The 27,849-nt window shown below is 38.2% G+C and overlaps 1 protein-coding gene across 1 annotated transcript in view; it reads left to right on the top strand.

Moving 5' to 3' along the window:
- Positions 1-1,683: 1,683 nt before the first annotated feature.
- Positions 1,684-27,849, top strand: part of USP15 (ubiquitin specific peptidase 15) — a 61,154-nt gene continuing 34,988 nt past the window's right edge. The window contains 6 exon segments of the mRNA XM_018080386.3: positions 1,684-1,748; positions 1,750-1,767; positions 11,367-11,494; positions 16,941-17,071; positions 19,729-19,855; positions 25,772-25,917. Coding sequence (XP_017935875.2) covers positions 1,684-1,748; positions 1,750-1,767; positions 11,367-11,494; positions 16,941-17,071; positions 19,729-19,855; positions 25,772-25,917 — 615 coding nt within the window.

Here is a 27,849-nt window from a genome sequence, read left to right as displayed (position 1 = left end):
CCAAGAATATGAGCTAAGCTTAGGAAGCCGTTCTATTATGAAAGACACAGTTGTTTCATGTGAAGCACTGACAGTCCCAGAAAGTCTTGCTCTTGTCTCTCCCTAGCAATTCTTAAAGCTCTGCTTCAGATGGCACATTGTACGCTTTTCTGTCTCTGTAGCACCTAATATCACAAGGCACCACAAGGTGCCTCAAATAGACTGAACTCAGGAATAGGAGATTTTTGGTAATAACTGCAGATACGCAACACAAAATGCACAGCATGGGTGACTCCAGGTGAACCTTTTGGTAAAGTAAACTGTTGATGGTCAGGCTACAGACTGATGAACAATGAAGCTGTTTTCCATCATGGTGGATACAGAAATATTGCTGCCCCAAATTTCCCTGAAAATGTGATTTTTATAAAAATTCAAGTTTGGCACAGCAATAACTTTCAGAGTGTAAAACACTGTCCTTATTTGTCAAGCCCTGGTGGGTGTGGGGTGTGAACTTGTACAGTTCTTCTTTCCAAACTCTGAAATTCTAATCCAGAAATCTGTTCGTCAAGTGGCTGGAAATCTTCTTGTTGTCCAGCTCAGTTTTCTCTCATTAAACACAGCCATTACATTCACAGCTCTCCATAACATTTATCTTTAACTTGCTTGCCCCTCCTCCTGGAATTTCATATTCCAGCTCTTAGAGAAGCCTTGAGCCTTTGGGAGTTCTGCTTACATATTCGGTAAGATTTTCGTATTCCCTTTCCAGCCACAAACGATTTTGCCTTTATTTCAACATCATCATCTTTACTGATAATCCTGATAATTTTACTTAGCTTTGGCTACCATGGCTGCATAACAACCTTACTTCCATTCTTTTTTGCTGTGTATGTATCCAAATAAAACTTCTTAGTGCTGTTCATACCAGATACATGTTACTAGAGTCTATGTGCTGATTAGCTAATAATGCCTGATAGCTTATAAAACCTGACTGGCAGCCTAAGATACATTTCTAGTGTTAGTCACACTTGGGTGGAAGAAGGGGGCAAGGTATACAATTGCAGGCATACACATACACCAGCAAGATCTACAAGAATAAACTCTCTTTTCAGATAGTGGTAACCAGCACCCCAGCCCACAATTTCTACACCATTCTGTTTTTTTGAAATATATATACAAATAGAAAGACAGAGAGAACCCTGTTATGCAGTGTAGCAAATGGCCTTGTTTTAAATTTTTGTTTTTGTGAAATGCCAAACAACAGGTTGCACTGTCGGTACACGGTAAGAGCAGCTGAAACAAACACAACAAATTATCCGCTGGTTTCTGCGAAGGTCTGGAAAAGCTAATGTGAGTCACTCAGTGTACTTGAACGCCCAACAGTTATTATTATTTGCACAATAGCAGAGACTGAATCTCTGTGTGGGAATGCCAGACACCGATTTGCAGCACCTCACTGCGCACGCGCAGCGATTGGAACAGGGCGGGCAATTTGGCGCGCGCGTCCCTTCCGGCGGCGGGCATGGGGGCGGGGTCAGCGAAAAGACCTCCCGTCCGCCAGGGGCGCTGCCGCTGCCTGGGCGCAGGTCCGGCCCCGCCGCGGCTGTGGCGGGGCGGGCGAGGGCGCCTCCCGGCGGCGTCACTCCCAGCATGCAGCGCGGCGCGCTTTCTGCCCCTGCCGCCGCGCTGCGTTGCCCGGGGGAGAAGATGGCGGAGAGGCGCGCGGATCTGGAGACACAGCGCACGGACGTCGCGGCGCGCTCAAAACGCCCTCCGCAAGGGCGACACCTGGTGAGGGGAAGGGGCGGGGGGCTTGACGGACCGGGCGCGGCGGCGCCCCACCCCCGGGCGCTTGGCTGGCGGGGGACCGACCTCCTTCCCTCGGCCCTCCCTCTCCCGGGGCGGCTCTGCCTGTCGGGGAGAGGGGAGCAGAAGGCAGCCGGGCAGTGCTGTCCTCCCGCTTCCCGCCGCTCGCCCCTCAGCCCCTGTCGGGCGGGGAGCGGCCGCCTGGGCGCGGCGGCGCCTCGGCCCGGGCCGGGCTGCGGCGGCCGCGGGGAAGGATCGAGGTCAGCGCCCGGTGGGGGAAGGCAAGCGGGGCCGGAGCCCGCGGGGGCTTGTTTGGGTTGTGCGGAGAGGAGCTCCGCTGGCAGGCGTCTCTTCCCTTATCCGTGCTGAAATGGCCCCGGCGTCACCTTCAAGTTGTCAGAAATCGTATTTGTACTCTGTCTGGGGTAACCTGATGCTTGTCCATGGCTGTGACAAGCCTTAAGTTTAAATTTTATTTTGACTGTGAACGTGTTAGCTACCTAAGAAAGAGCCCCCGAAGGTGCAAACGGACCTTTCTGATATCTTTTCTACAATAAATGTTTTAAAAATATGATTTCCTGGTTAGTCATAAAATATTTCTTAGTATGCCATTTAAATTGTTACGATTGAAAAGAATTAGGTTAAATAAACATCTCTTTCTAGCAGGTATTTGGTAATTGAGCTTCTGTAGTTGTAGTTCTCTGAGGCTAGGAAACGGGACTTGTTTTTAGGAGAGGAAAAAAAAAGGAACTGATACTTTTTCCACCACTCAACCTCTTCATCTCTTCCTGTGTGAAACTGTCACCCAAAGACAAAGGCTGAAGCATTAACTTACTGAAAATTAACTATGAATACACAGAAGTAGAACTTGCCCACCTCATTTCAGCTGTCATCACTCACTGTTCCAGTTCTATAAAAGACTATATTTAACAGTGTTGATACTGCAGCATGTGTCAGAAGCATATATTCTGATGCATTATTCAAATACTGCTGAGTATATGTTCAGTTTTGGCATTCAAACAGACTGCTCTTTAAACTGGAAAAATATAAGCAACTAGAAAAAGGAAATCAATTCACATGATAGTGTTGAAAATGACCAGTGGTAGTAAAAGTGTGCTTAGGCTTGTAATCTTTCAAGAATATTTTTTGTTATGGTTCTGTTGCATGTTTTGTTGTGGTTCTGTTATATGTTCTGTTCTATGGCTCCCACTACTAGAAAAATGTCTCAAGCAGTTAATATTATTCAAAGTGATAGTACCTGTGTGACAAGTTTACAGCATGACCAAAACAGTAAGTTTACTGTGCTGTTACTTTTTTTAGTACATTAGATATTTTAACACGAAAGGAACAGTTACACGGAAAAAGCTTCTAAATGTTCTGTGAAAATATATCCAGCTGTGTCTGACACTGGTAGTAATCAAATGTTTTAAGAATGAATAAGCTACGGCAAAGTCCTGTGAAGTTTGATTCAAAAATTGTTAAATCTCGCTACATAAATGTGTATACCTGTGCATTTGTAGGATTTATACTTAGACCTATATATCTACACAAAGTAAAGTGTATGTTTAGTCCAAATGCTTTTTTTCAGACGTATTTTGTCAATAGCTTTTTGATCTTTTGGCATATCAGTAAGGAAAGAAACAGTTAAAGTGCTGTAAGCCGTGATTCAGAATTCCATTCATTCAGTAGTAAATATTGCTTAAAAAAAAAATCAGCAGTGCCATATCAGCTTGTTCTGTTTGAGCTTTAAAGCACTAAAATGCAGTCCTTTTAAAATTACTGGCTTATACTGAATGTCTTGTCCATGCTTTTCAGAATTCAGAGTGTAGAGAACAATAAGCTATATATGGAAAGTATAAAGCTTTGGGGGTTTCCTGTAAGAAAAAAGGAACTAAAGAACAGGGTAAAGAGAGGCAAGTCTTACAGTATCTATGAAGAGGCCATTGAATTTCTTTGTTAGTTCTTCATGTGCAGTGCAGAGAGAAAGAAATAAAATTGACTTGAAATGCAAGGTTTTTAGAGTTAGATATTGGAAAAAGAATTGCTAGAATGTGGAAACATTTGAACAGGCAGTTTAGTAAGCTGTAGAGTTTGTTCCATTAGATGTTTTCAAGGGTAGCTTGGGAATAGTATGGGTTAAACTGTATTGCTCCAGTGGACAGAGACAGTCAGTATCTTTTGACTGTTCTGTCTGCAGCCACAACATTTTGGGCTACTTTGTCCCAGTGGTCTTCTTTGCATTCTTTTATGGGCAGTTAATAAATTATTGAACTCTGAGAGATTGAGGATTCTTCTTTCTCTCTATTTATCTTGATTTTTTAAACATACATTAAATAAACATCAAATGTAAGCTTTTCCAAGCAAGAACTTCCTTTGTTTATCAGTTCTTTTAAATAATGTTGACTTCTTTTAGTAAATTCAGTATAAAACACACACTTGTATTCCACGGAACTTGAATTAATGTAAGTTTTTCTTCTTTCATTATTGTCCAAAGAATCTTCAGGTTCTGTGGTTGAAAGACCTAGATTTCTGTGTAAGAAGAGAATAAATGCTGTATCTCATTGTATATATCCCAATTTTAGCATCTGATATGATTATTTCTCAGTGTTTTGAAATTCTACTGATGCTTGACAAGTAAGGAGAATTTATTGTTTGAGGAGGTTTTAACCTCTCATTTAGAATGACAAAAAAAATACTGGTTGTTAGAGCTGCAGGCAAATTTGAACTCAATCAGTGTCTTTCACTCTCAGAAATTGAAGAGCTGTTGATGTTCATCAATTTTTTAGCCACAGTATAATTTGCATGACTAACTGGTCTTCATGATGTCATTTAATGCCTTTGTAGCTACAGTGATATTCTTGAGAGCCTTGCCAAGTTTTTCTGGTTTTACAGTGTCATAGAAGTAAAGTTTTCAGTACTGAAAGTTATTGATCTTGGCACAGTTTTCTTATAGAGGTGAAGACTCTGTCAGTTCCTATGTGTCGCTTCTTGGGTGAATTTCTCGGTCATTTCTTCCCCCTATTGAGGTGTGTTTTCTTGATTTTACCTTTAAGACCACCTTCTGTTCTGATTTCCCTGTAGTTCCTGTTCTTCTGTGGCTCTCTTAGTCAGAGATGTTGTCTCAGTTACTTAAATGTGACATTACAAATGCTTTCATACTCTTGGCTACCTCTTATGCACTTTGTCCCTCAGTGGTCTAGGGTATGAAACCACATTTCTCACCTTTAAGTATCCCTGCCAACAAATGGTTTACTTTGAGTGGGTGACAATGACTTAAAAATGGCGAACAGCCAGCAGGCAATTTCACCACTTTCTCCCTCTCTTTCTCCCACAGTTTCCCCACTGTGCTTCTTTCATCTATTGCTTGCCCTAACAAGTTGTGAGCAGATGAGAATATAGAAACTATTTGTATTTTTAAAAGTAATAAAGTGGATAAGAATTAGGCTGTTACAGTGAACAAAAAGTATCACAAGGAGTTTATTTAGTGGCTAAGGGAACAAATGTAGTCCTCAGGTGTTTGAATAGACAATACAGAGTAGCAATACAAATATGTACTGTATTCAGCAATATATTAGTGAAACCATACTGTCCAGTTCTAGTGCCCACATGTCATAGAAGGTGTTTATTTGGAATGAGTTCATAATTCTCAAAATGTACTAGAGAAAGTGGAAGCCTTGTCTTTCAGAGACGAGCTTTGAGAACCCTTATCTGTTTGTATAGAATTCTGAGTTCTGCACTGAAATACTCAGTGCTGAAATACTCTTTTAGGATAAGGAGTTTTAGGCAAGCAGATAAAGATTTAAGACAGTATCTGTAAACTGAAGCTAGTCAGGTTTAGACCAGAAGGAAGATGTTGATTTTTAGCCCTATTAACCACTGAATTTCGGTGCCAGTCATCACTTGAAAGAGTGATAAGATAGATTCTTAATGTGTTCTTGGTTTTTAAGACTTGCAAATTAGTAAAACTACGGAAGTATAGTATTTCAAGTTTTCAGATGTTTCTCTGATATACATCACTTACGAAGTTCTGCCAAGTCCAGGGTGAGTACTTTTGTTATCCATAGAGTGCGTTTCTTGGACAGTGAAGATAATATTTTTATTTTTTTAACCTGTGGGAATTTCATTGGCTTTTCAAGTACTATACTTGGTCACTGAAGAGAATAAGTAAAAATGAAGTGGGGTAAAAATACTTCCCAGTGAATGATCAGTAGATATGACAAGTTCAACTTTAAAGGATTTTCCCTCCAGAAGAGCATTTCCCCACCAAAAATATATAAGCATTTTAATTCTACCTGCAATGAAAACTTATGCATCTTGATGAACAGACATCTGTAGCCTCACTTGAAAACCCTGCAGTGCCCATAATTGATAACAACCTTGATGCTGAAGTGCTTAGCTTGAATAGCATTTTACACTGTGGTCTTCTCAGTGTTTTCCACATTTGATCATCCGCCACTGTGCTTGTACATGAACGGAATCTAGATTGAATGTTAATGGCAGATTTTACTTGATTTCACTGAGGACATGATGAGATGTTACGGACCTGCACCTCGATAATACTTGGAATGATATCCTAAATTGTTTTGATAGCTTCATAAAATGAGAGACAAGGAACACTATGTCAGTGTTCCAAGGATAGAATTAAGAATTGGATGGTTTTTTCTTTCAAATGGGGTTTAAGTTGCTGATTTTTTACTTTAAGACCTTGTGGTTAAAGTTTTGTGTTAAATTTCTCTCACTGCGTAAGAAATGGTACTGCATTTCACCAACAGTTTGTGAAGATTTAAATTCTTCTGGCACAATACTTAAATGGAAATGAGTAGATGTCATTTTCTTGTGTTAATAGATTAGGTGGGGTGAGAGCATGTTGAAATCATGTTTGTGTCAGGCTTTTGCCTGAAAATTGGAAGTCAAGCATTGATTCAGGAGTTAGATTATTTTTTAATAAAAAGTCTTTACTTAAATGAAAAATTTCTAAGGGTATACAAAATACTTAAATGGTTGTTAATATAATGTTCACACTGAAATTTTAGCATAAAATTGCAGTCCACTAATTTTGGCTGAATCATACTTTTTGGTTAGCCTCTCGGTAATATGGGTGAAGAGTGTGCTGCTTGGGCTATTGCAGCACGTTATGGAAGTGGAGCATGGGGAGAGGTAGTGAGAATTTGATTAGTTGATTTGAAATCTTAGTGCATTTAGTTGAACTAAACTTATTTCTGGAAAGGAATGTGAAATATTTAGAATAAGATTTCTTAAAAATGCAAGGTAAACTATATTTATTTTTCTCTTTGACCCCTGAATTTTTTTTTCTTGTGGATTTACCTACATTTTGAACAAAATGATGGTATGGTTTGTGTGTAGAATAATTGTCACCATTTTGAACTTCAAGAGCTTGTTAATTTTGAAAGAAAATTTAATTTCAAGGCATCTATTACTCATGAGTGCATTTAGTCAAGCATCTCGGTCAGCTTGATCAAAGTAGAAATACACGTACAAGCCCATTTTTATCTTCTTATTTTTATAGTTGCAGTTGTGCAAGAACAAAAATTGGATGCTGTGCCTTTAAACAGGAGTCCTGATTTGCTTTCAGCAACACAATTGTTCCACTTCGTCCTCTGTATTGCTTAATCTGTGCTCATGCACAGTGAGGAGGGTAAAAAAAAAATCCTTCATCTGTCTCTCTGGACAATTTGCACAGTTTTACTATTAAAAGTGAAATAGCTGGTGTTCAGAAGTTAGGATGTCCCAGCAGTACACAGTGCAGGAATGAGTGTCTCTCGGTGAAGTGTCTTTATTGCATATTACAGTTAACTGGTTTGATTTGGAATTCAGAGAGCTGATGTATCAGTCAATATAAATAAATCTAGGTTACACGTTGTTTAATTCTGTATATGGTGGCAATGGGAAATACTAAGATCTTAGTCATACTGTTCAGATTTTTTTCTATCAATCTGGATGTTGAGGTAAAGAATGAATGCTGTTATACGTCTGTGATGTTGATACTATGTTAATTAGGTTTATTAAGTCAAAATGTGCAGTAAACCACAGGTGAACCTTAATTACACAAAAAAGTTACAAACCATAGGAGAATTTTAGAAATCAGTTAGCAAGTTTCCTTCTAGCACTTTCTTTTGTTAAGTGAACAGTGTCCATAAACTTATTGCTGATTTTTATAATTTGTTGAATTTTTAAGAAACGAAGGTGTATTTACAAGTGTTGTAATAGCTTTGATTTTTTTTACCTGCAAGTTAATGTACAAAGGCTATAAGTAATCCCATTCTGAGCTGCCTTGAGCCTCTGCGCTTGATCACTTGATCATACATAAGGACAGTCTTATACTGGTAAATTTATTTGAGTGACCCTGTTTTACTGGGCTTGCCTGGCAGTGTTTTGGTAGTGGGGGTGCTATAGACGTGGCTTTGGTGAGAAGCTGCCAAAAGCTTTCCCTCTGTCTGATAGAGCCAGTGCCAGCCAGCTCCAGATGGACTGACCACTGGCCAAGGCCAAATAATGAAAGGGACCCATAAGAATCATTGAGTCCAACTTCCTGCTCCTTGCAGGACTACCTAAAGCTAAACCATATGGCTAAGAGTGTCGTCCAGATGCTCCTTGAACTGACAGGCTTGGTTTTGTGGCCACTTCCCTGGGAGCCTGTTGCAGTGACCAAGCACCCTCTCAGCCAAGAACCTTTTCCTGATGTCCAGTCTGAACTTTCCCTGTTGCAACTTTATTCCACTTCCTCATGTTTTATTCCATTATCTGGCATTTCAGGGGACTCGAGAGTATAAATTGTTCCTTTTATATGATAATCTACTTCAGACAGGCAAGAAACATTTTACAAATGAGAGCAGATATATCTTATGAAACAATCTGAAGCTCCACTCAGAAGTAAACCCTGAGTACTGAAGTAGGCCAAACTTGAACTGAGAACATGTTCACAAACATGCTCAAAAAAAATTTAGATTGGTTTAAGGACACATAATACAACGAAAAGAAAACACCCAAAGCTAATTAAACTGTACAGATATTTCCTGTATTATTACTACTGAAAGTTCCATACTCAAGTGTATGGGTTTGGGACTACATCAGTATTTTATATTATCAACTTGTTGGCTCTAAGTGACTTGTTTGTACTATTTTCATCAAGCCGGTTGAGGTTACTGGTTTATTTAAAATGTTTACAAATGTCAAGCATCTGCTGTTTTAGAGTTGATCAGTTCACCTTGCTATGAAGTTGTCTTAGTTTTTAGGGTTTGCCTCTCAAAACAGAATATCTAGACATTCAAGACTGTTCTTGTCTTCAATTTTTATTACAAATCCTCCTGGTGTGTTTTGCCCTTGAAGATGATTTGGTTATGCTGCTCACTAGCTTGACTGATGACATCTGAGAGAGCAAAATTTGTGTTTCCTGGTTAAGTGAAATCTTGATTCCATCAGAGCTAAGTAACAAACATTTCTTAATCATAGTTTTAAAAAATGGATAGGCCGTATTTTTTAACTTTGCTAAGGTGTCCTGGGGTACACCTTCTGAGTCAGGTTCACAGTTCAAAAATCTGCTGTAGCATTAGACTTGTTTGGAACTCTTTCCTGCATTAGGTAATAGTAACAAAAATAAAACCAAACATTGTACCAAATTTAATGTACGTATTTTATATTTTTGTTTTACTAATGCATGGTATGCTATTTTTGTATCTGGGACAACATATATTCAGTGCAGCGTATCTGGTCTCAAGTGCATGCCCCAAGTATTTAATAATTTTCCCTTAAAAAGTAATCAAATATTATTTAAGAAATGAAGGTTTAGCAAATGTAGCTGTGTTTACTTGAACTGTGTATTTTCCTCTGAAATTACTGAATGTCCTTCATAGGTAATGTTTAGTTTTCAGGTGGTTGATTGTATCATGGATATTATGACATTGATGAAAAGATAAATTAAGACCTTCCTATGGTTTGCCTTCTTTTGTGCAGATGAGGAGTCTTGTTGATCTCGGTGAGAAGGCTATGTTGAATGTGTTTGTAGAATCAAAAGCTATAGTCTGTGAATTTCTGATTATTACTTTTTCCATTAACACTAAGAAGTCTGAATTTTAGCTACATAGGTGCTCTAGTAGATTGATCCCCCTAAGCTGAGCATGGTGTAATTGCTTCCTTGCACTGCTAAATCCAATTATCAAAAATCTGTATTGATCACTATATCACTGGTGTATGATAAGGTATGTAACACAAAGCATTTGAAAAGTAAAATAATTCTACAAGAGCAGTAATTTCTTAAGCATTAATTAACAGAATAGGCAGTTTCCCTGTATGATAATTTCTCTTCTATGTAAAATTACACCTTACCTTCTTTAAGATTCATAGTTCATTCAAATTTAGATCAAGGAAACAGAGGCCATGGGATGGAACAGGGGACAAGGCTGGCAGGTTTGATGGTCAAATGGGTGCCCAAGAGTGACTGCATTCATAACCACACACAGTTATGGCTCTTATGGAACGGAACTGGATGGCCACAGCAGATGGGGCGAATGTTTTTCTTCTGATTTTTTCCATGGTGTTCATCAGTAACACCTACAGAATGATTGCCTAATAAAGCTGTATGTGTTAGGAGACTAGTATTTGAATCATCAGGAAGTTTTGCAATCTCTTAGAAGTTCAGTAGCATATTATTGGTGGGCTACAAATACAAGTTCAGTAGTGAAATAATGAAGAAAATAGCAAAGAGTGCCTATGATCTTCAGTTTGACCTAGCATTTCATCCTAAGGTAGTAGCAAAAGGTTTGGGACAGACCAAGCAGAAGGAGATTAATACTTTTAGGAATGAGAAATAATGAAGATGATATCTTAAAAAAAAAATCTGAGCATCACTGAACAAATTTGATATCTTGATGTTAAAGAAATTCTGGACAAAAAGATATAAAATGTAGGCATCGCTGGACTGTGCAAGAGCCAGGCTGGCAACAGTTTAATCTATATAGCAATACTGTGGACCTGAGTTTAGAGATAAAATCTCTTTATATGGAAGTGTGATGTTGATAATTATTTGTAGGAGGAATATCTAGTCCTGACTCAAAAGCAGGATTTGTTGATGTTGACTCAAAGGAAGAAGACACACTCTCTGGTTCTCGATAGGACATCAAGTTCCAAAGTTTTTAACTTGCATATGAATGTTATAATAAAACTCCAGCAGGAAGCAGTATTTTACTAAAAGTTATCTTGCACTTTTTTAAAGAGCTGTCTAATTACCTTGTGTCTCCTGAATTTGTAAGTCGAGAAGAGAAAATAAAGGTGATAATTGTTCATACTAAAAAAAGGAAATGTTTGTTCAACTTGCCATTTTTCACCATCTGATATGTTGTATTGGCAGTCTTGCAAAATGTACTTGTGCACTGTGATTAATGGAATCTTTGATTGCCCGCAGTTAAAGTCCACTTTGGTGGGAGGTGCTAGTAATGGTTAGCAGAACAGAGAGAAAAACATTTGCCATTTTGCAGGCTGATGAATACCAGTGCATATCATTAATTAATCAGTGATCTAGGAAGTAGTAGCATACCAATAATTAACATGTATGTCTTCTTCTATTTAAGGTATCTAGTGGATAGTCGCTGGTTCAAACAGTGGAAAAAATATGTTGGTTTTGACAGTTGGGACAAATACCAGATGGGAGATCAGAATGTGTACCCTGGTCCTATTGATAATTCTGGACTTCTCAAAGGTAATTGCTTCTGATTCTGTATTAAGCCCCTACTAACATAAAGTGCAAATTTTTCACCAGTTGTTCACCTTCTGAAGTCAATAGTGTAAATGAATCTTAGCAAACATGAAGGTAAAATTTTTGTTTCTTTATCTTCAGACTATGACATGGGAACTGGAATAGATTTTCCCAATAAATCACAATTTTATAGATAAAATTATTGGAACTTCTTTGCAATGGTAACAGAATATTTAATAATGTACAAATTCCTGGTTTATAATGAGATTTTGGGTTATCCTGGGAGCTGAAATTTAGTCAAGTTGACAAATAGCTCGGAATACTTTCCCACATATTTTAATCTTCATGTCAAATTTTGTATTTAATGTCCAGTATGGAAATACCATTAGAGCTGTTAATATTTAATCTGCAAAATCTAGTGGATACAAAATCTAGCAGATAATTGCTTTTCTTCTTTGCAGTTACAAATAATGTAAATAGTACTGCATATTTTGTTGGCAATAGTAATATAAATTTATGCAGCTTCATGGGATTTCTGATGAACCCTTGACTTTCTTAATTCAAAACTTCTGTAATTAATATCTCATTATTTTACAAGTTAAATGTTAAAGCTGATTGCCTCTTTCATAGAACTTGTCATACCATGTTGTACTAGTTGTCAATGTGAGTGAGCGTGCGTGTCTGACAGTGACTAGCATCAGTGCCTTTGTAGAAGGTGCTGTATTGTCATAGGCATCTATATGTTTTCTTCCATCCACAGACTTTAAGGTCTTTTTGCTCCAGGTGAGTGATGTGTTTTGTTTTTTGAAATGTGAGGATATAGATCTTGTATGTTCTTGTATGTTCTTGTAGTAAATCTTGCAGCGAGACTGAGAAGTTCAGGTGATACTTCTCAGTTGAAATCAGATGTAGTAACATCTTTTTATCCTCAGTGAGGCAGGATCAGTTTGTTCTCTCTTCTGTGTCTCCCCTTTAAAAAAAAAGGTGATTTCTAGTTGTGTCAAGCATTGTGTGTTAGTTGATCTGTATTATTTATAACTTAATCTACATACATGTTCAGATTATATTTAAAGTTACTGTGGTTATGAAGCCTACTTTAGGATTAGCTGTCCAAATCTGAAGTCATGCTAGCCATTTTCCTCAGAGTTCCTGAAAACCTATATTCTATTGTTTTGACACTGCCAATGCCCCTTTTAAAATAAAGAGCATTGGGGTTTATGAACTCCACTTTTTGCTCATTCGTGGTTCTAAACTATTGCTCTGCATTGGCAGTGATGCCATACATCCGGTTACTGTCTGACATCTACTGTTCTTATGTGAAGGTAGTTTTAAAATTAGGGGCATTAATGCTGAGTAAATACTAGCTGTCTCCTTCACCCACCGCAAAGCAGCAATCCTCTCTACTAGGTTTTCTATGTAGCATAAATTGAACCTGAAAATGCTTGGATTTAATCTTGTCTTAAGCACTAGTTGCTCCCACACTACTCTCTTTAAATGTTAAGTCTGAAAATGTGCATCTGATATAAAGAATAAAATAATCTAAATTGGGCATGCTTTCTCATATATTCTACCATGTAATGCAGAGATAAGGAAAACAATAATTAAATACAAGAAAGACTGATGCCAGGGAACTGAAACAGTGTGTTGTGCTTATATTACTTAAATGCTTCTCCCTTGTTTCCAGAACATTTGAGTGAAGTGAGAGCCATGAATAGTAACAGACAGAGATTTCAGTTAATTTCAATATGTGCAAAAAATGTTGAATGTAATGGAATGCACATGTGCCATCTTCAAAAGAAGAGAGTTGTAATCAAAGCAGGCTTAAGGAAGTACTCATTTAGAGTAGCTGATTTTTCATCATAGAAAATGTTGTATATGAGGGACTGAATTGTCAGAATCAGGGTACCTGTTTGATGGTTCTGAATAACATTATACTAGAATAAATGCTGATGTTTCTGGAAGGACAGAAGAGAATCCAAATTAACCTTCTCACTATATCAGATCAGTGCAGAAATACGGTCTGAATCTTGAGAAGAGATATCACAGAACATGCCGAGCTGGAAGGGACATTGAGTTCCCCTTCTGACCCTGCACAGGACCATCCCCAAGAGTCACATCATGTGCCCAAGTGTATCCTCCAAACACTTCCTGAACTCTTTCAGGCTTGGTGCTGTGACCACTTCCCCGAGGAGCCTGTTCCAGTGCCCAGCAACCCACTGGGTGAAGAACCTCTTTCTGATATCCAACCTAAACCTCCCCTGACGCAACTTCAGGCCATTCCCTCAGGTCCTGTCACTGGTCACCACAGAGAAGAGATCAGTGCCTGCCCCTCCTCTTCCCCTCACGAGGAAGTTGTAGACTGCAGTGACATCTCCCTTCAGTCTCCTCTGGGCTGAACAGACCAAGTGACCTCAGCCTCTCCTCATAAGGCTTCCTCATCTGCATTGCCCTACTTTGGAGGCTCTCTAACAGCTTAAAGTCTTTCTTATATTGTGGTGCCCAAAACTGCACACAATATTCAAGGTGAGGCCCGCACCAGTGCAGAGCAGAGTGGGACAATCATGCCCTTCAACCGGCTGGAGATGCTTTGCCTGGTGCCCCCCAGGACACGGTTGGCCCTCCTGACTGCCAGGGCACTGCTGACTCATATTCAACTTGCCATCCACCAGGACCCCCAGGTCCCTTTCCATGGCACTTCTTTCCAGCATCTCATTCCCCAGCCTGTACAAACATCCAGGGTTGCCCCATCCCAGGTGCAGAATCCGGCACTTTCCCTTGTTGAATTTCATATGGTTGGTGATTGCCCAGTCCTCTGATTTGTCACAGTCTCTCTGCAGGGCCACCCTGCCCTCGAGGGAGTCAACAGCTCCTCCCAGTTTTATGTCATCTGCAAACTTGCTTAGTATCCCTTCTAGTCCTTTGTCCAAGTCATTTATGAAGATGTTGAAGAGCACAGAGCTGAAGATAGAGTCCTGTGGAACCCCACAGGTCACCAGTCTGATGTTACACCATTCACTATTGCCATCTGTGCCCAACCCATGAGCCAATTGCTCACCCACCACATGTGTTTATCCAACTCTGTGCTGGACATTTTGTCTAGAAGGATCTTGTGAGAGACAGTATTGAAAGCTTTACTGAAGTCCAAAAAGACCACATCAACTGGCTTTCCTTGATCAGCAAGGTAGGTTACTGTGTCATAGAAGGAAATCAGGCTGGATAAGCAGGATTTTCCTCTCATGAAGCTGTGCTGGCTGTGACCAGTGACAGCATTGTCAGGTGTTTTTCAACACACCTCCCAGAATAATCTCCACCAGGCACTGAAGTAGACTGACAGGCCTGTAGTTTCTGGGGTAGTCCGTGCCCTTCTTGAAAATCAGGACAAGTTTTGCAAGCTTCCAGTCAGCTGGGACCTCTCTGGATTCCCAAGACGGCTCAGAAATCATTAGATTTTGCGATGGCATCAGCCATCTCTTTTACGATTCTTGGATGAATCCCATCAGGCCTCATAGATTTGTAGGGATCCAGCTGGAGCAGCAGATCCCACACCATTTCAGGGTTGACTGGGAGTTGATCATTCTCGCAGTCATGGTCCTCCAGCTCAGGGCACTGAGACCTCCTTGGTCCATTATCTGTGTTGAAGACAGAGGCAAAGAAAGCGTTAAACACCTCTGCCTTGTCTCTCTCCCTGTTTGTGAGGTGACATCCATCCTCATCCTGTAATGGGACAATGCTATTTCTATACTGCCTATTGGCATTAATGTATTTGAAAAAACTCTTTTCCCTCCACATTTCTGGCCAGCTTCAACTCCAGTTGAGCTTTGGCCACACAAATATTCTCCCTGCAGTGGCAAACAGTATCTCTGAGTTCTTCCCATGTCATGACCTTGCTTCCACTGGGCATACACCTTCCTTTTTTGCCTTATCTCCAAGAGAAGATTCCTGTTCAGCCAAGCCAGCCTTTTGCCTCACCTGCTTCACTTCCAACATTTGGGAATTGCCTGCTCCTGTGCCCTTAGGAGGTGATGTTGAAAAAGCGACCAGCACTGATGGACCCTAGCACCTGCAAAAACATTTTCCCAGGGGACCTTACTCACTAATTCCCTGAGCAGCCTGAAGCCTGCTCTCCTCATGTCCAGCATTGAGGTTTTGCTGGTGCTTTTCCTCCTGCCAACAGAGATTTCAAACTTGATCCCTTTGTGGTCGCTGTGGCCAAGAGGGCCACCAGTCTCCAATTCCCTCATGAGATCCCCTCTGTTGACAAGCAGCTGATCAAGGAGGACATCCTTCCAAGTTGACTCCCTTAGGGCCTGTTCCATAAAGTTGTCATACAGATTTTTAAGGAATCTTCTTGCTGGGTTGTACCAGCTGTGTGATGCTGCCAGTTAATTTCTGTCAAGTTGAAGTCTCCCATAAGGACAAGGGCAGTTGACTTGGAAGTGTCCCTTAGTTCCTCAAAGAATAATTCATCAGCGTCAGCATCCTGGCTAGATGGTCTGTAGCAGACTCCCACAATGACATTTACATTATTTGTTTGCCTCTTGATTCTTACACAGAGGCTCTCAACTGTGCCAGTGCCAACTGTAAGCTCTGTACATTCTAACCCTTCTATTACATACAGTGCCACCCCCTGCTTCTTCTGCCCTGCCTTATCTCTCCCGAAGAGCCTGTAACCAATATGTGGACCTGAAAATGTGCTTGTGGATTTTTCCTCATATTGTGGTCCCAGTCACAATGGGATGTTTGCTGTACCTGTAGTTGGGTACTTCCAGATGGAAAGACAGCTGCCCCTAATTGTCTGAGGCTCACAGTGACTCACATCTGGAATCACCTCTTATACCTAAAAAGTAGCTTATTACTGTAATAAGGATTGAACTAAAGCTGAAAGCATGCTGCTTATCTAAAGAGATTCCCCAGTTGTGCTTCTTTCAAGTGCTGCATGTTGTTGTCACTGTGAAGAATTTTGTAGTGACTGTTTCCAGAGCACGTAGAATCCTTTCAGTAGGAGGGTTGTACCATGCTACTTTCCCAGTCTGACATGGAGTAAATGACTTCAAACTTTGTCTTTGCTCCACAGTTACTACTCATTGTAGCATTTTTAGTTTTGGAAGTATCTGTGACGATGTGTGAACATGTGAAGTGGGTGGGAGAAATTAATTGGTTTCTCTGAAAGCTAGAATGGTGTGTGGTAACAAATTGAGTGCTTATAATTGCATGAGGATATAAGGTTGCCACTTGGGTTCCTGAGTGTAGGAATACTACCTTTATTAGGTGTGCTAGCATGAACTGGATAGTTCTGAATCATTTCAGAAGACTTGCTTTGAACACCATAATACTGGTAACATGACTGTGACTCAGAAAATAACATGTTTGCTGTTTGTATGAAAAATGTTATATTAAAAACTCCAGTACGGATTTGCAGTATTCAGGTAGAAATATCTTCCTCTTATAGATGGTGATTCTCAGTCTCTCAAGGAACATCTTATTGATGAGCTGGACTACATCCTTTTGCCGACTGAAGGCTGGAATCGGCTAGTTAGCTGGTACACGCTGATGGAAGGTCAAGAGCCAATAGCACGCAAGGTACTTTCTAATTACCTGCTGGGATGAGTATGATTCAGATATAGACCTGCAAATACGCAGGAGTTGCACAAGAATTTATTAGCAGATAATAAGTCCTGACCTGTGATAATCATACAGACAACTCCTGCTTTAGATGCTTATTGATATCTAATTTTTATTCAGATTTTAGAGGCTTAAGTGTTTAATATTGAGAAAAGGGGATGCAAAGGATTTAATACTTTCTTTTCCTGGAAATAAGTCCTCTTAAGATCTCAAGAACAATTTGCTTTAAAAGCTTTTAAGTCTATTAATGAAAATATTTTTGTAATTGAGTAAATAGAACTGTATTGAGTGTATTAGTGAAAAGCCGAGCTCTAATAGTGTTAACATTGGCAGAGTAATTGGTAGTTTCTTTTCTGGTAAACCCAGTCTTTTGTGCACAGCAGCTTGCTAAGGGAGTTATTTCTTTAAGCAAAAAACTTACCTCAACACAAGTAGTAGGCCATGGCATGGTGGATATTGTGGCACTCCATTGGAATGAGATACTTAGAAATTAACACCTTTAGATTTATTTATGTTTGCTCCAGCACATAGCACACTTATAACTACAGTGATATGACATTTTACCAGTTTATTGATAATAAAATGGCCTTCTGTTTATATTATTTCTTAAGATTTTCAGGGTAGTGATTACGATTTCATCCTCACTGGACTGAATTACTTAAGTTTTAAAATACATTTTGGTATGTTTACCATTTCTGTATTGATCATTACAGCATATTCTTTCAGTTACAGGGATCTTTATTTGAATTCCTGCAAAACTGCTGAAAGAATATTAGGATTAGAATTTAATTTTATGACTTCTGGTGTAATACAACTTTTTTTTCTTCCTATGATATGACAATGGTCTAAATGCATGCATGCTGGCTGCTTACTTGAAGTCCACTCTTTTCAAACAAATGCCAGATACAGCTGTAGAAGAAATTTTGTGTCTTCAAGATTCATTTGGTCAGCAATAGAAGTAGTTGGTCAAGGCTTTTTTAATGGTAATACAATAAATTTTTTTTTTTTTTCTAAGAGACATCCCTGCAACATCTCTGTCTTTTTCTGTAGTTCTGTAAGACCTAAACTCCAATAAAATAACTCTCCTTTTTTAAAAATATATCTGTTATCAACTTGTTACTGTTTTTTCTGAAGATGGATTTCAGCAAACTGAATAGTCTTCCATCGTCGTGGTAAAGCAAAAGTTCTGTAATTTTTTCAATTTGGGGGAAAAGTGGAAGGAGACAGAAGTGTAATTAATTTCCCTTCTACTTGAAAGGAACTAACTGGAAATATACATGCAGTATAATGAGTGGCCAGGTAAACTGGCCTAGCTTCATTATTTTCCACCAATGTGAACAGCAGTTATTCTCTGAGAAGCAGTATTCCAGTTCAGCATTTTTCTTTCTGCTGTTTTTGTCATTCATGATTCTTTTTCCTGTCTGCCGTTATGGTTTTTTTTCATAAAGGTGGGATTATACTTTTCTTTCATCCCCTTTGTTACATTAACTATTTTTGAAATGTGGATCCAAATTTTAAATTGATAAAATATTGTACTTGATCTATGTCAAATAATGTTATGACTTTTTGTAGTAGAATGTGGTGATGCTACCACACAGTGTCTGTTTTTATTCTTAGAAGTGTCATAGCCATACTGCACAGTTTTGTTTACTGCAGCTATTTTGTTCTTATTCTAGTAGATGAAAACTAAGCTGCTCAAATTAAGATGCATTTTTATTTAAATGTAGTTTTTGACAGTCATTAAAGCTAAGGCAAGCAATGTAATAATTCACTAATTTTTTCATTTTTTTTCCTATGGCACATGCGTACAAGTTATATTTGTACAGCAGATCTCTCCTAGCAATTAGCTGGTGGCGCTTTTTTTAACTGTATTTGTCAGATGTATCACATATCAGGCTGATGGTTATTTTTGGAACAGTCTACATGACTAAGTGTACTGCAGTTACACTTTGGAAGATCAAAAGGAAAAACATTTAAGAGGTGACCCTGAATACTTTTTTTATATATTTTACTTTTATTAAAAAAAAAAATCTGGTATACTTAACTATTTTGTGATAGGTGATACAAAAATGAACATATAATAAACAACTGGAAAAAGTAGGTAAAATTTCAAATTAATGTATTCATTATTGAAATGTAAGTGGAAGATTTGTAGGTTTTGTTTAAAAATGTAATATTCAGATTTTATTAGTGTGTATTCTATTTTGGGTAAACATTCTTTAACTGTGAAAATTAGTTCTTCATGTTCTGTGGAAGTAGTATACAATTAATGTATTTTGAAATAAAATAACTTTTGGTGGTTTTTATATTTGGATTGAGTATCTTATCTTTGGGTTAAGGATGAATATTTGTCATTTCTACTGTATTTAGCACTTTGAAAGTCATGGTGGTGGAGTTATACACAGGAAAGACAATCATCGTCATGGAAGAAGTTACTTTCTAGTTTACTGTATTTCTGAAAAACTATAGGAGAATTTTAGTTGTAGTTTTTAGCATTTATTGAGTGTCATCTATTCACTCAACTTCAGTTTCATGAAGAGTTCTCAAAGTTACTTTGAACTGTGTGTATATGAAAACATACTTGGACTGATACCTGATCCCATTCTGTTTTTCAGGTCGTTGAACAGGGTATGTTTGTAAAGCACTGCAAAGTAGAAGTGTATCTAACAGAATTAAAACTTTGTGAAAATGGAAATATGAACAATGTTGTCACACGAAGATTTAGTAAAGCTGATACAATAGGTACGCACAACTATTTTTAAAAATATGTGGTTGATACTTATATGTGGTGTCAAGTTCTGAATAGGTTTCTAGGTAAATGATGGATGGGTATTGCGACCATTAAAAAGGATGGGAGTAATTTTGTTTGGGTCAAAGTTAAGAGTTAAACAATTTAGAATATTGGAGTGGTTTAATACAATTTTAAGAATGTAATTGTGTGTTTTATTATCTAAACATCTGTATTAACTTTAGAGGTTTGAGCTTGTAAGGAAGTGAGTGGTGTGATATTGTTTATTGGATTTCATTATACTTTTTCTTTGCTTTTGGTGGATAGGAAATATATTTTCATGTGTTTCATTAAGCAACACGTTTTAGCCATATATATGAAGAGAAGAGTATATTACAAAAGACAAGAACGAATGTAATTCGTAAATTAATGGCTAAGGGTGACCTACAAAGGCAGTATTCTTTGGGTTGTGAAGTGGTAGGCCAGGCACAATCTTTTACGGTAACTGAGTTTTCTATTAAACCTTTAATTTACCTTTAAATCTTTAACTTACCTTTATTTGTAGTTATTTTGACTGCTCATTGAGCATTCTATCATTGTTTGAAACTATATTTTGATAACATATTTGACTTTGAAAATAATCACAGTATATGCAAAGATATTGCTGATCACAGAAACTCAATTTTTGATGTATTTGTGCATGTGTATCTGAGATAAGAGTCTTTCAATCATCTGTATTTGTGCAGTTAGAATTGTACTTTATGCCCAGCCATCACTTTGTTTACATTTGTTGGCAGCAACATAGGTTTTTTTAGGTTTTGCTTCTTTTTACATTATGGGTAGTGACTTACTACCCTTTAATTCTTTGCAGGTTGCTTGCTTTAGAAACTGAGTCATTTTACTTTGTTAAATTTAAATCTTTAAGTTAGAAAAGGAATCACTACTTGTATTAGAATAAATACTTAAAAATTGTGAAAATTCTCCTCAAAACAAGACTACAAGTATCATATGTTAATCTTGAGATCTGGTTTAACGTGGGAAGGTGTACTTCATTGTTCTCTAAGGAAACCCAGAAACTTGAAAAAAGTAGTCTAACATTATCCTTCCCTTAGGACCAAACGCAAGCTATTTTGCAGCTATACTGAATTTAATTGTATCATTGGAATTATAGGTAATGGATGAATTTCTGATATTTTCTTTCTCTAATCAGAAGCAGGGCATTTTGGAATTACTTAGTTGAAGGTGTATTCATTTTTCTTGGCAAAGAGAGAATTACAGTTATGAGAAAATTGTCAGAAAGGTAATGAGAAGCGGTCAAACTCACTGACAACCTCTTTCCAGACACTGGCCTTATTTGCTTTCCTGAGATGTGGATGATATGCTCCTGGAAACCTTTAAAAAACATGCCCTTTCTGAAGCTGAAGCTGTGCTTCTTGTGCAGAGCACAAAGCAGGACCATCCTAGTCAGGACATGCAAAGGAATGTACCTTAGAAGCAGAGCTAGAAAAATTAAACCCACTTTTTAAGAGTGAAAAAATAATCCCTCTTATCGTCCATTAGTAAGATGGTAATTTATTTTTTTCCCCCTTTCTCCTTACCTCAGATATATTTAAGGCAGTTCTGGAATTCATCAAATACACAGCAGAGATGCTCATTATATCAATAAATAATATGCAAGAGGGATCTTGCAGGATCTTGATTACTTTTCACCCTTCCTTGTATATTCTAGTAAGAGATGTATTTTTATTATGGTTGCAGAAGACTTGTAGTACAAAGGAGTCAGTATCAGCCCCACTGAAATGAGTGGACATAAGGTACTATGGTCTTTTCAAGAAGTTTTAATTTTTCTAGCCGCCATCATTGATTATATTATCTACTGCCCTCAAAAAAATCAGTACAAGACCTTCCTTAATTCACAAAAGCAGAGGAATATCCTAAGTACAGTATAATACCTATGAGTCTTCACATATGTGTTATTCCTGGAATACCTGTGCTTTTCCACTAAAATAGAAGGCAAACTAAGCTGTATGTCAATAAATAAGTACGAAGTAGGAAAAAGTAATGACAGTCATTCTCTTGGGATGGTACTAGGAACATCTGACATGTTCTTTGGACCTTCTTGGGAATCTCCTACAATTGAGGACTCTTGCCTTGGAGACAGTGCATATTGACTTTGAGGCTGATTGATGTCTAACTCTTTTGGGGGAGGGAGGAAATGAGGAAGGAAAATGAGCTAGATGGAGTTCAGGCAGCATTTCAGCTGAGTTGCTGATCCCAAAGAACATCAGGACTTCTGAGTGAAAATCAGTTAGTGATCCATTCACGAGTCACTAATGGGAAAGTATGATAGGACAAAGTAGTCATCAGCTAATATGTAAGGGTTTTACAAAACACAGAATGTAAGAAACACTAGCCTCTGTTACAGGTGAATAGGAGTCAGGTTTTATCTGCAATGCCATAAAATAATTCCAAAATTGAGCTGATAAACTTCACAGAAGATTACACCAGTGGCTCCACACCTAATGGACTTTTGCTAGCAAATGATCTTAGCAAATGGCTTTGATTCATCTTTCCCTTTATTCTGCTGCAGAATACAAGAATATAAAACTTGCCATCCTTGAGGACTGTTTATTCTGGGATCAGTGATTAGACTTTTCCTTCTTTATAAGGGAGGGATTACTGATTCATAGTAAAGATTGATATCTCAACATTAACTTAATATCTCAGGGTTTTCTTTATCCAGTATTTGTGATAGCACTATCCTTTAGGAGCCAGGGTGTACTTGTATTGGAGCCCACTGAACTTCTCCAGTGTCTTATTAAGACTGTTCCAGGGAGTTTTTCAAAATAGTACTTAAAGCATGCAGCTGTTTTTATAGATGAGCTAATTTTTAAGAATATAGGATATAACCTGTTTGGAATCCATAACCTTTGTCTCTCAAACTGAACTATCTGAAATTGTGTGCGTACAGCTGATGGAGTGAGAGGCATCTTTAAAGGGCAGTTCTTCCTGTCTCTTTTAGACATCATCCTAGTACTAATAATTTCATACATTGGGTGTATATAACTGCAACTCCCCAGGGAATTGGTGGAGTCACCATCCCTGGAGGTGTTAAAGAAGCGACTGGACATAGCACTTAGTATTATGGTTTAGTTGATATACTGATGTTCGACGCAAGGTTGGACTTGATCTTGAATGTCTTTTCCAACCTCAATGATTCTGTGATTCTAGGAGAGGAGAACCCCCATACACAACATTCCTCAAACCATACCTATTTGATATGTTTTCATTTAAGCTGGAACAGGCACTTTTACCTTAGATCATAACCCTGTAGTCCAGTAATACTTGCTGGGGATAGAAGGAAGAATTATAAAGTATGCAATGGTTATGTTCATGGAACTATGGAAAAGAACCTTATTTTCACAGTCTCAAAATTGGCATAATAGTCAAGTGGAACATGTGCTTCCCAGAGTCTTGGACATAATGTGTAGTTGTCCAGTAAGACTAGTGCTCCCTGTCTCGCAACAGTTAGTGAGGCAGGAATATGTTAAAAATTAACATAATAAATGTTAACTTAGTACTTACGATGAGTATGAGCTGCAATGCTCAGATAATTAAGTTGTCCTTAATAAGAATGAAAAGTTATATTTTGTAAATTCTTTAGTGAAAGCCATGGATAAATCTGGATTTTCTACTTTTTTTTTTTTTTCACAAGATTGATGAGTAGATTAGTTCTTAGATTCACATTTAATTATTTGAATTCACTGGTTGAAAATTGATTCAGACAGTGACTTTTCTTTTTGAAAGTCAACAAATCAAATAAGTCTGTTACCTTGTTGATAGCATCTATCTTGCCCACATATCACCTCTGTTACAAAAACAGATGATCCAGTCTAACATTTGCTTTCAGACTGAAATATGTATTAACCAGTATAGAAAGAAATTGTATTCATTTGCCTACAATATATACAAAGATTATATTGGCCAGTTGTCATGCATTTCACAAGACAATGGCTGGATTTTTGCAAGGTATTTTAAAGTTTCAATTTGACTTTTTATGCTTCACATAAGAAGGGAGCAAGGGGAGCTGACACACTAGTGTTTTATCCTTAGGCTTCAGAGGATTGTCTTTCAGAGAGTTTACAGTACCCATTTTTATAATTGTACTTCCAGTGATCATCAGGAATAAAGTGTAGATTTCTTGACTCCCCCTTTGTTTTCTGTGTCAGCTGTTATGAGATGTAGCTGCCATGGGGCTTTATGACTCTACCAATTAAAAAAAACAGTTAAGCGAGATTGCTATAGTGTAGCACTGTACACATTTGTTAAAAAAATAGCTCTTTTATAAACTCTACTTTTGTGTAAGGAGAACAGAGTTAATTAAGAATTTCTTGAATTTCAGTTGTAGACAACAGTTATGGTACCTTAAAATTATGTAACACTGGTTGTATTTCTGTCAGGTAGAGTAGGAGCTGATAGACCTTTTTACATTAAATCTTTCAGTTATGTAAATTCTTTCATCTTCCTTTTAAAATAAATTTATGTGCTTCAGTTTTGCAGAGTTGTCATTAATTCCTGTGAACAAGTATATTAAACTTTATGCATGTATGTTGTGGTTCATGCTAATTGCACTGGGATATGGGTAGTAGAAAAGCAGAAACCGAAAAGGATTTGATTTAGGGAGAGGAAAAGAATGTCTTGCACTCCCTGCACCTGGTTTTGCTACCACTCTCATTTCTTATAATTTGCTACCTACCCACACTCCTCTGTTAGCACACTCTAAGGAATGAATAGATGGATGCTAAGGTGGCTCCTGTCATCTGTTATCAACTTGTCTTTATTTGTCTTATTCTTGCTTTGCTAAGAATCACATGCTGAGTTGGAAGGGATCCACAAGGATCATAGAGTCCAACTCTTAGCCCCTCAGAGGACCATTGCCAAGAGTCACACCATGTGCCTGAGAGTATTTTCCAAGCACTTCTTGAACTCTGTCAGGCTTGGTGTTGTGACCACTTCCCCAGGGAGCCTGTTCCAGTGCCCAACCACCCTCAGGGTTGGAGAACCTCTTTCTAATATCCAACGTAAACTTCCCCTGACAACTTCAGGCCATTCCCTCAGGTCCTGTCACTGGTCACCACAGAGAAGAGATCAGTGCCTGCCCCTCTTCTCCCCTCACAAGGAAGTTGTAGACTGCAATGAGGTCTCCCCTCAGTCTCCTCCAGGCTGAACAGACCAAGTGACCTCAGCTGCTCCTCATACAGCTTCCACTCAGCGTCCTTCACTATCTTCATTGCCCTAGTTTAGAGGCTTTGCCTGATACCCCCCAGCACACGGTTGGCCCTCCTGGCTGCCAGGGCACTGCTGACTGATGTTCAACTTGCCATTGACCAGGACTCACAGGTCCCTTTCTATGGCACTGCTTTCCAGCATCTCATTCCCCAGCCTGTACAAACATCCAGGGTTACCTCATCCCAGATGAAGAATCCGGCACTTTCCCTTGTTGAACTTCAAATGGTTGGTGATTGCCCAGTCCTCTGACTTGTTAGGGTCTCTCTGCAGGGCCTCCCTGCCTTTGAAGGAGTCAGCAGCTCCTCCCAGTTTTGTGTCATCTGCAGACTTGCTTAGTATCCCTTCCAGTCCTGCATCCAAGTAATTTATGAAGATGTTGAAGAGCACAGGGGCCAGAATAGAGCCCTGTGGAACCCCACTAGTGACAGAGATTCAGGAGGCAGTAAGCTCCTACGGCTTCCAATTTAAAGGCAAGCAAACTAAAAACTTCCTTTGTGTCCTACAACATGAGGCAGTTGCATGACAATTTCTACGGTTTCATTCATATTTTGAATATGAGGAAATGGATTCTGATGCTTTATTTGCCTTGTACTATTTGTGTATTGAAATGCTAAACTTGTGTTCTCTCTCTTACAAAACAGATACAATTGAAAAGGAGATAAGAAAAATCTTCAATATTCCAGGTGAAAAAGAGACCAGATTGTGGAACAAATACATGAGTAATACTTTTGAACCTTTGAATAAACCAGACAGTACTATACAGGATGCTGGTTTATACCAGGGACAGGTACAGTGAAATATTATTTGTGGATTTATATACATTTATTTTTTTGCTCATAAGAATGTAGCTGTACCCAATAATTCTTACTTCTTTTTAAATGAAATTGCCTCCTAATAGATTTTACTAGGGATAGAGGATTTTATAAGCAAATTTGCTGAAGTAAAAGTGGAGTTTGTGTGTATTTTCAGGATTAAAGATTAGTTTAACTCTCCTGGTGAATTAAAATTAAAATTTGAAAATTGCTTTTCAAACTTAAATTTTAAATTTATCAAATTTTACAAAATTGCTGACATAACTTTGGTAAAACCTGAAATAAAAAATTATTCCTAGGATGTGGGATATGTTCCTATAATGAAACTCAAAATTTGAAGAACTTTTTAGGTACTCTAAAAGAGTAATGTCTTCTAGTCAAATTCCACTGTTCAGATTTCAGAAATAAAGTAAGAAGAGATGAAAATATTTAAGATAAGAATGATAGAGGCACAAGAGCTTGTAAATCTGCTTTAACATGAGACTATATTATCACTTTAAAGTCATCACTTTATAGGCGAATTTCTCACAGGAAATTTTACCTTTCCATATCCGTATAAAGAACAAATACTGAGTGTTAAACTACACAAATATAAACGTGAACAGATTGAGTAATTTGATCGATAGAATAGCTTCTCATACTATTACATTGATTCTTTATTCTCCAGATAGAGTTGAATGTTTTTTCAACAGCTGTAGTTCGTCCTGTCATGCTGCAAATATGAATGGATGAAATTTGATGGAAGGAATTGTAGGTGCAATTATATTAAAATATTTCCTTTTGCCTTGAAATACTAGACTCTAACCTACTTACCAGCAGTATTTATGCTATGTTTCAGTTTTCTTTTATGTCGTGGAAGGTAAGTAATCAGTGCAACAAAATAACCGCTTGAACTATTGTGCCCTTTAGCTTCATGCTGCATGCACTTAAACCCTCACACAGGTAATTTTAACGATGCAGAGGTCCTGTTGGAAGAGCCCACATCTCCCATAAAAGATTTGCATCAAAGATGGAACTTGCAAATTGCTCTATCCCAGTGAAACATTAACTATGAAGCAAGCATGGTCTAATAAAGCCATGAAAAGATCTCTAGGTGACATCGGTACTTTGAGCGAAACAAATATTGTTTAAAGCAGAGTTTAACCATTGTTTGTGAAAATGTTAAATGTCATGGGAGGCCATATGTGTTTGGTCAGTTGCACTTGCTGACACACACGGTTGTTATTTTTCTTGCTGAGCTTCCCAATCTTACAATAGTTATTCTGACTATTACAGTCTGTCTAACCTAATAGTTATTTTTTACTGTGTATGTGATTGAATAAATTAATGTTTCAAATTTATCAGTTGATATCTGAAGCAAACCTTTATGGGTTCCATTGAACTTTTAAGTCTAAATCTACTTTTATTTAGTAGTCTCTGAGAACCAGTCAAGGAAGTATGGAAGAATCTGTCTTATGTGACCAAAGATGGCAGACTACTCTTTTCCGGATACAAAGCTTGTTTTAAATGTCACGGCCTATTGTATTCAGACTGAAAATGTGGTTACATCTTCAAGTGGCAGAATGACTTATACATAAGGCTTTGAGCATTAGTACATATGGGAATTTATGTCGTTGTGTAGGCACATACAGGCATAGCATGGCAGTTAATTAGTGTGTTGAAACATCAGTATACAGTTGTGCAGAATTAGTTGAATTGGAAATCAGGAGTTGGATTCAGTTTAAATATTGAAGACTAGTTGCCATTTCAAATGATCTAGCTGTCTCAGCTGTCGATCCAGAAAGGCATGAGCTGCTTGTAGGTCCTGTGTCATATCTGCCGGCGTAGGGCAGATACCACAAATACCCAAAGGGGTTTAAAATGGCACCTGATGCCTGTGTTGGAGACTGAGTGTTCTTACTCTGTTT

This window comes from Manacus vitellinus, unplaced genomic scaffold, assembly GCF_001715985.3.
Source record: "Manacus vitellinus isolate BGI_N305 unplaced genomic scaffold, ASM171598v3 scaffold_5_pilon, whole genome shotgun sequence".
Classification (NCBI taxonomy): Eukaryota; Metazoa; Chordata; class Aves; order Passeriformes; family Pipridae; genus Manacus; species Manacus vitellinus.
Note: the sequence above shows the minus strand (reverse complement) of the source record. Positions and strands in the feature narration are given on the sequence as shown.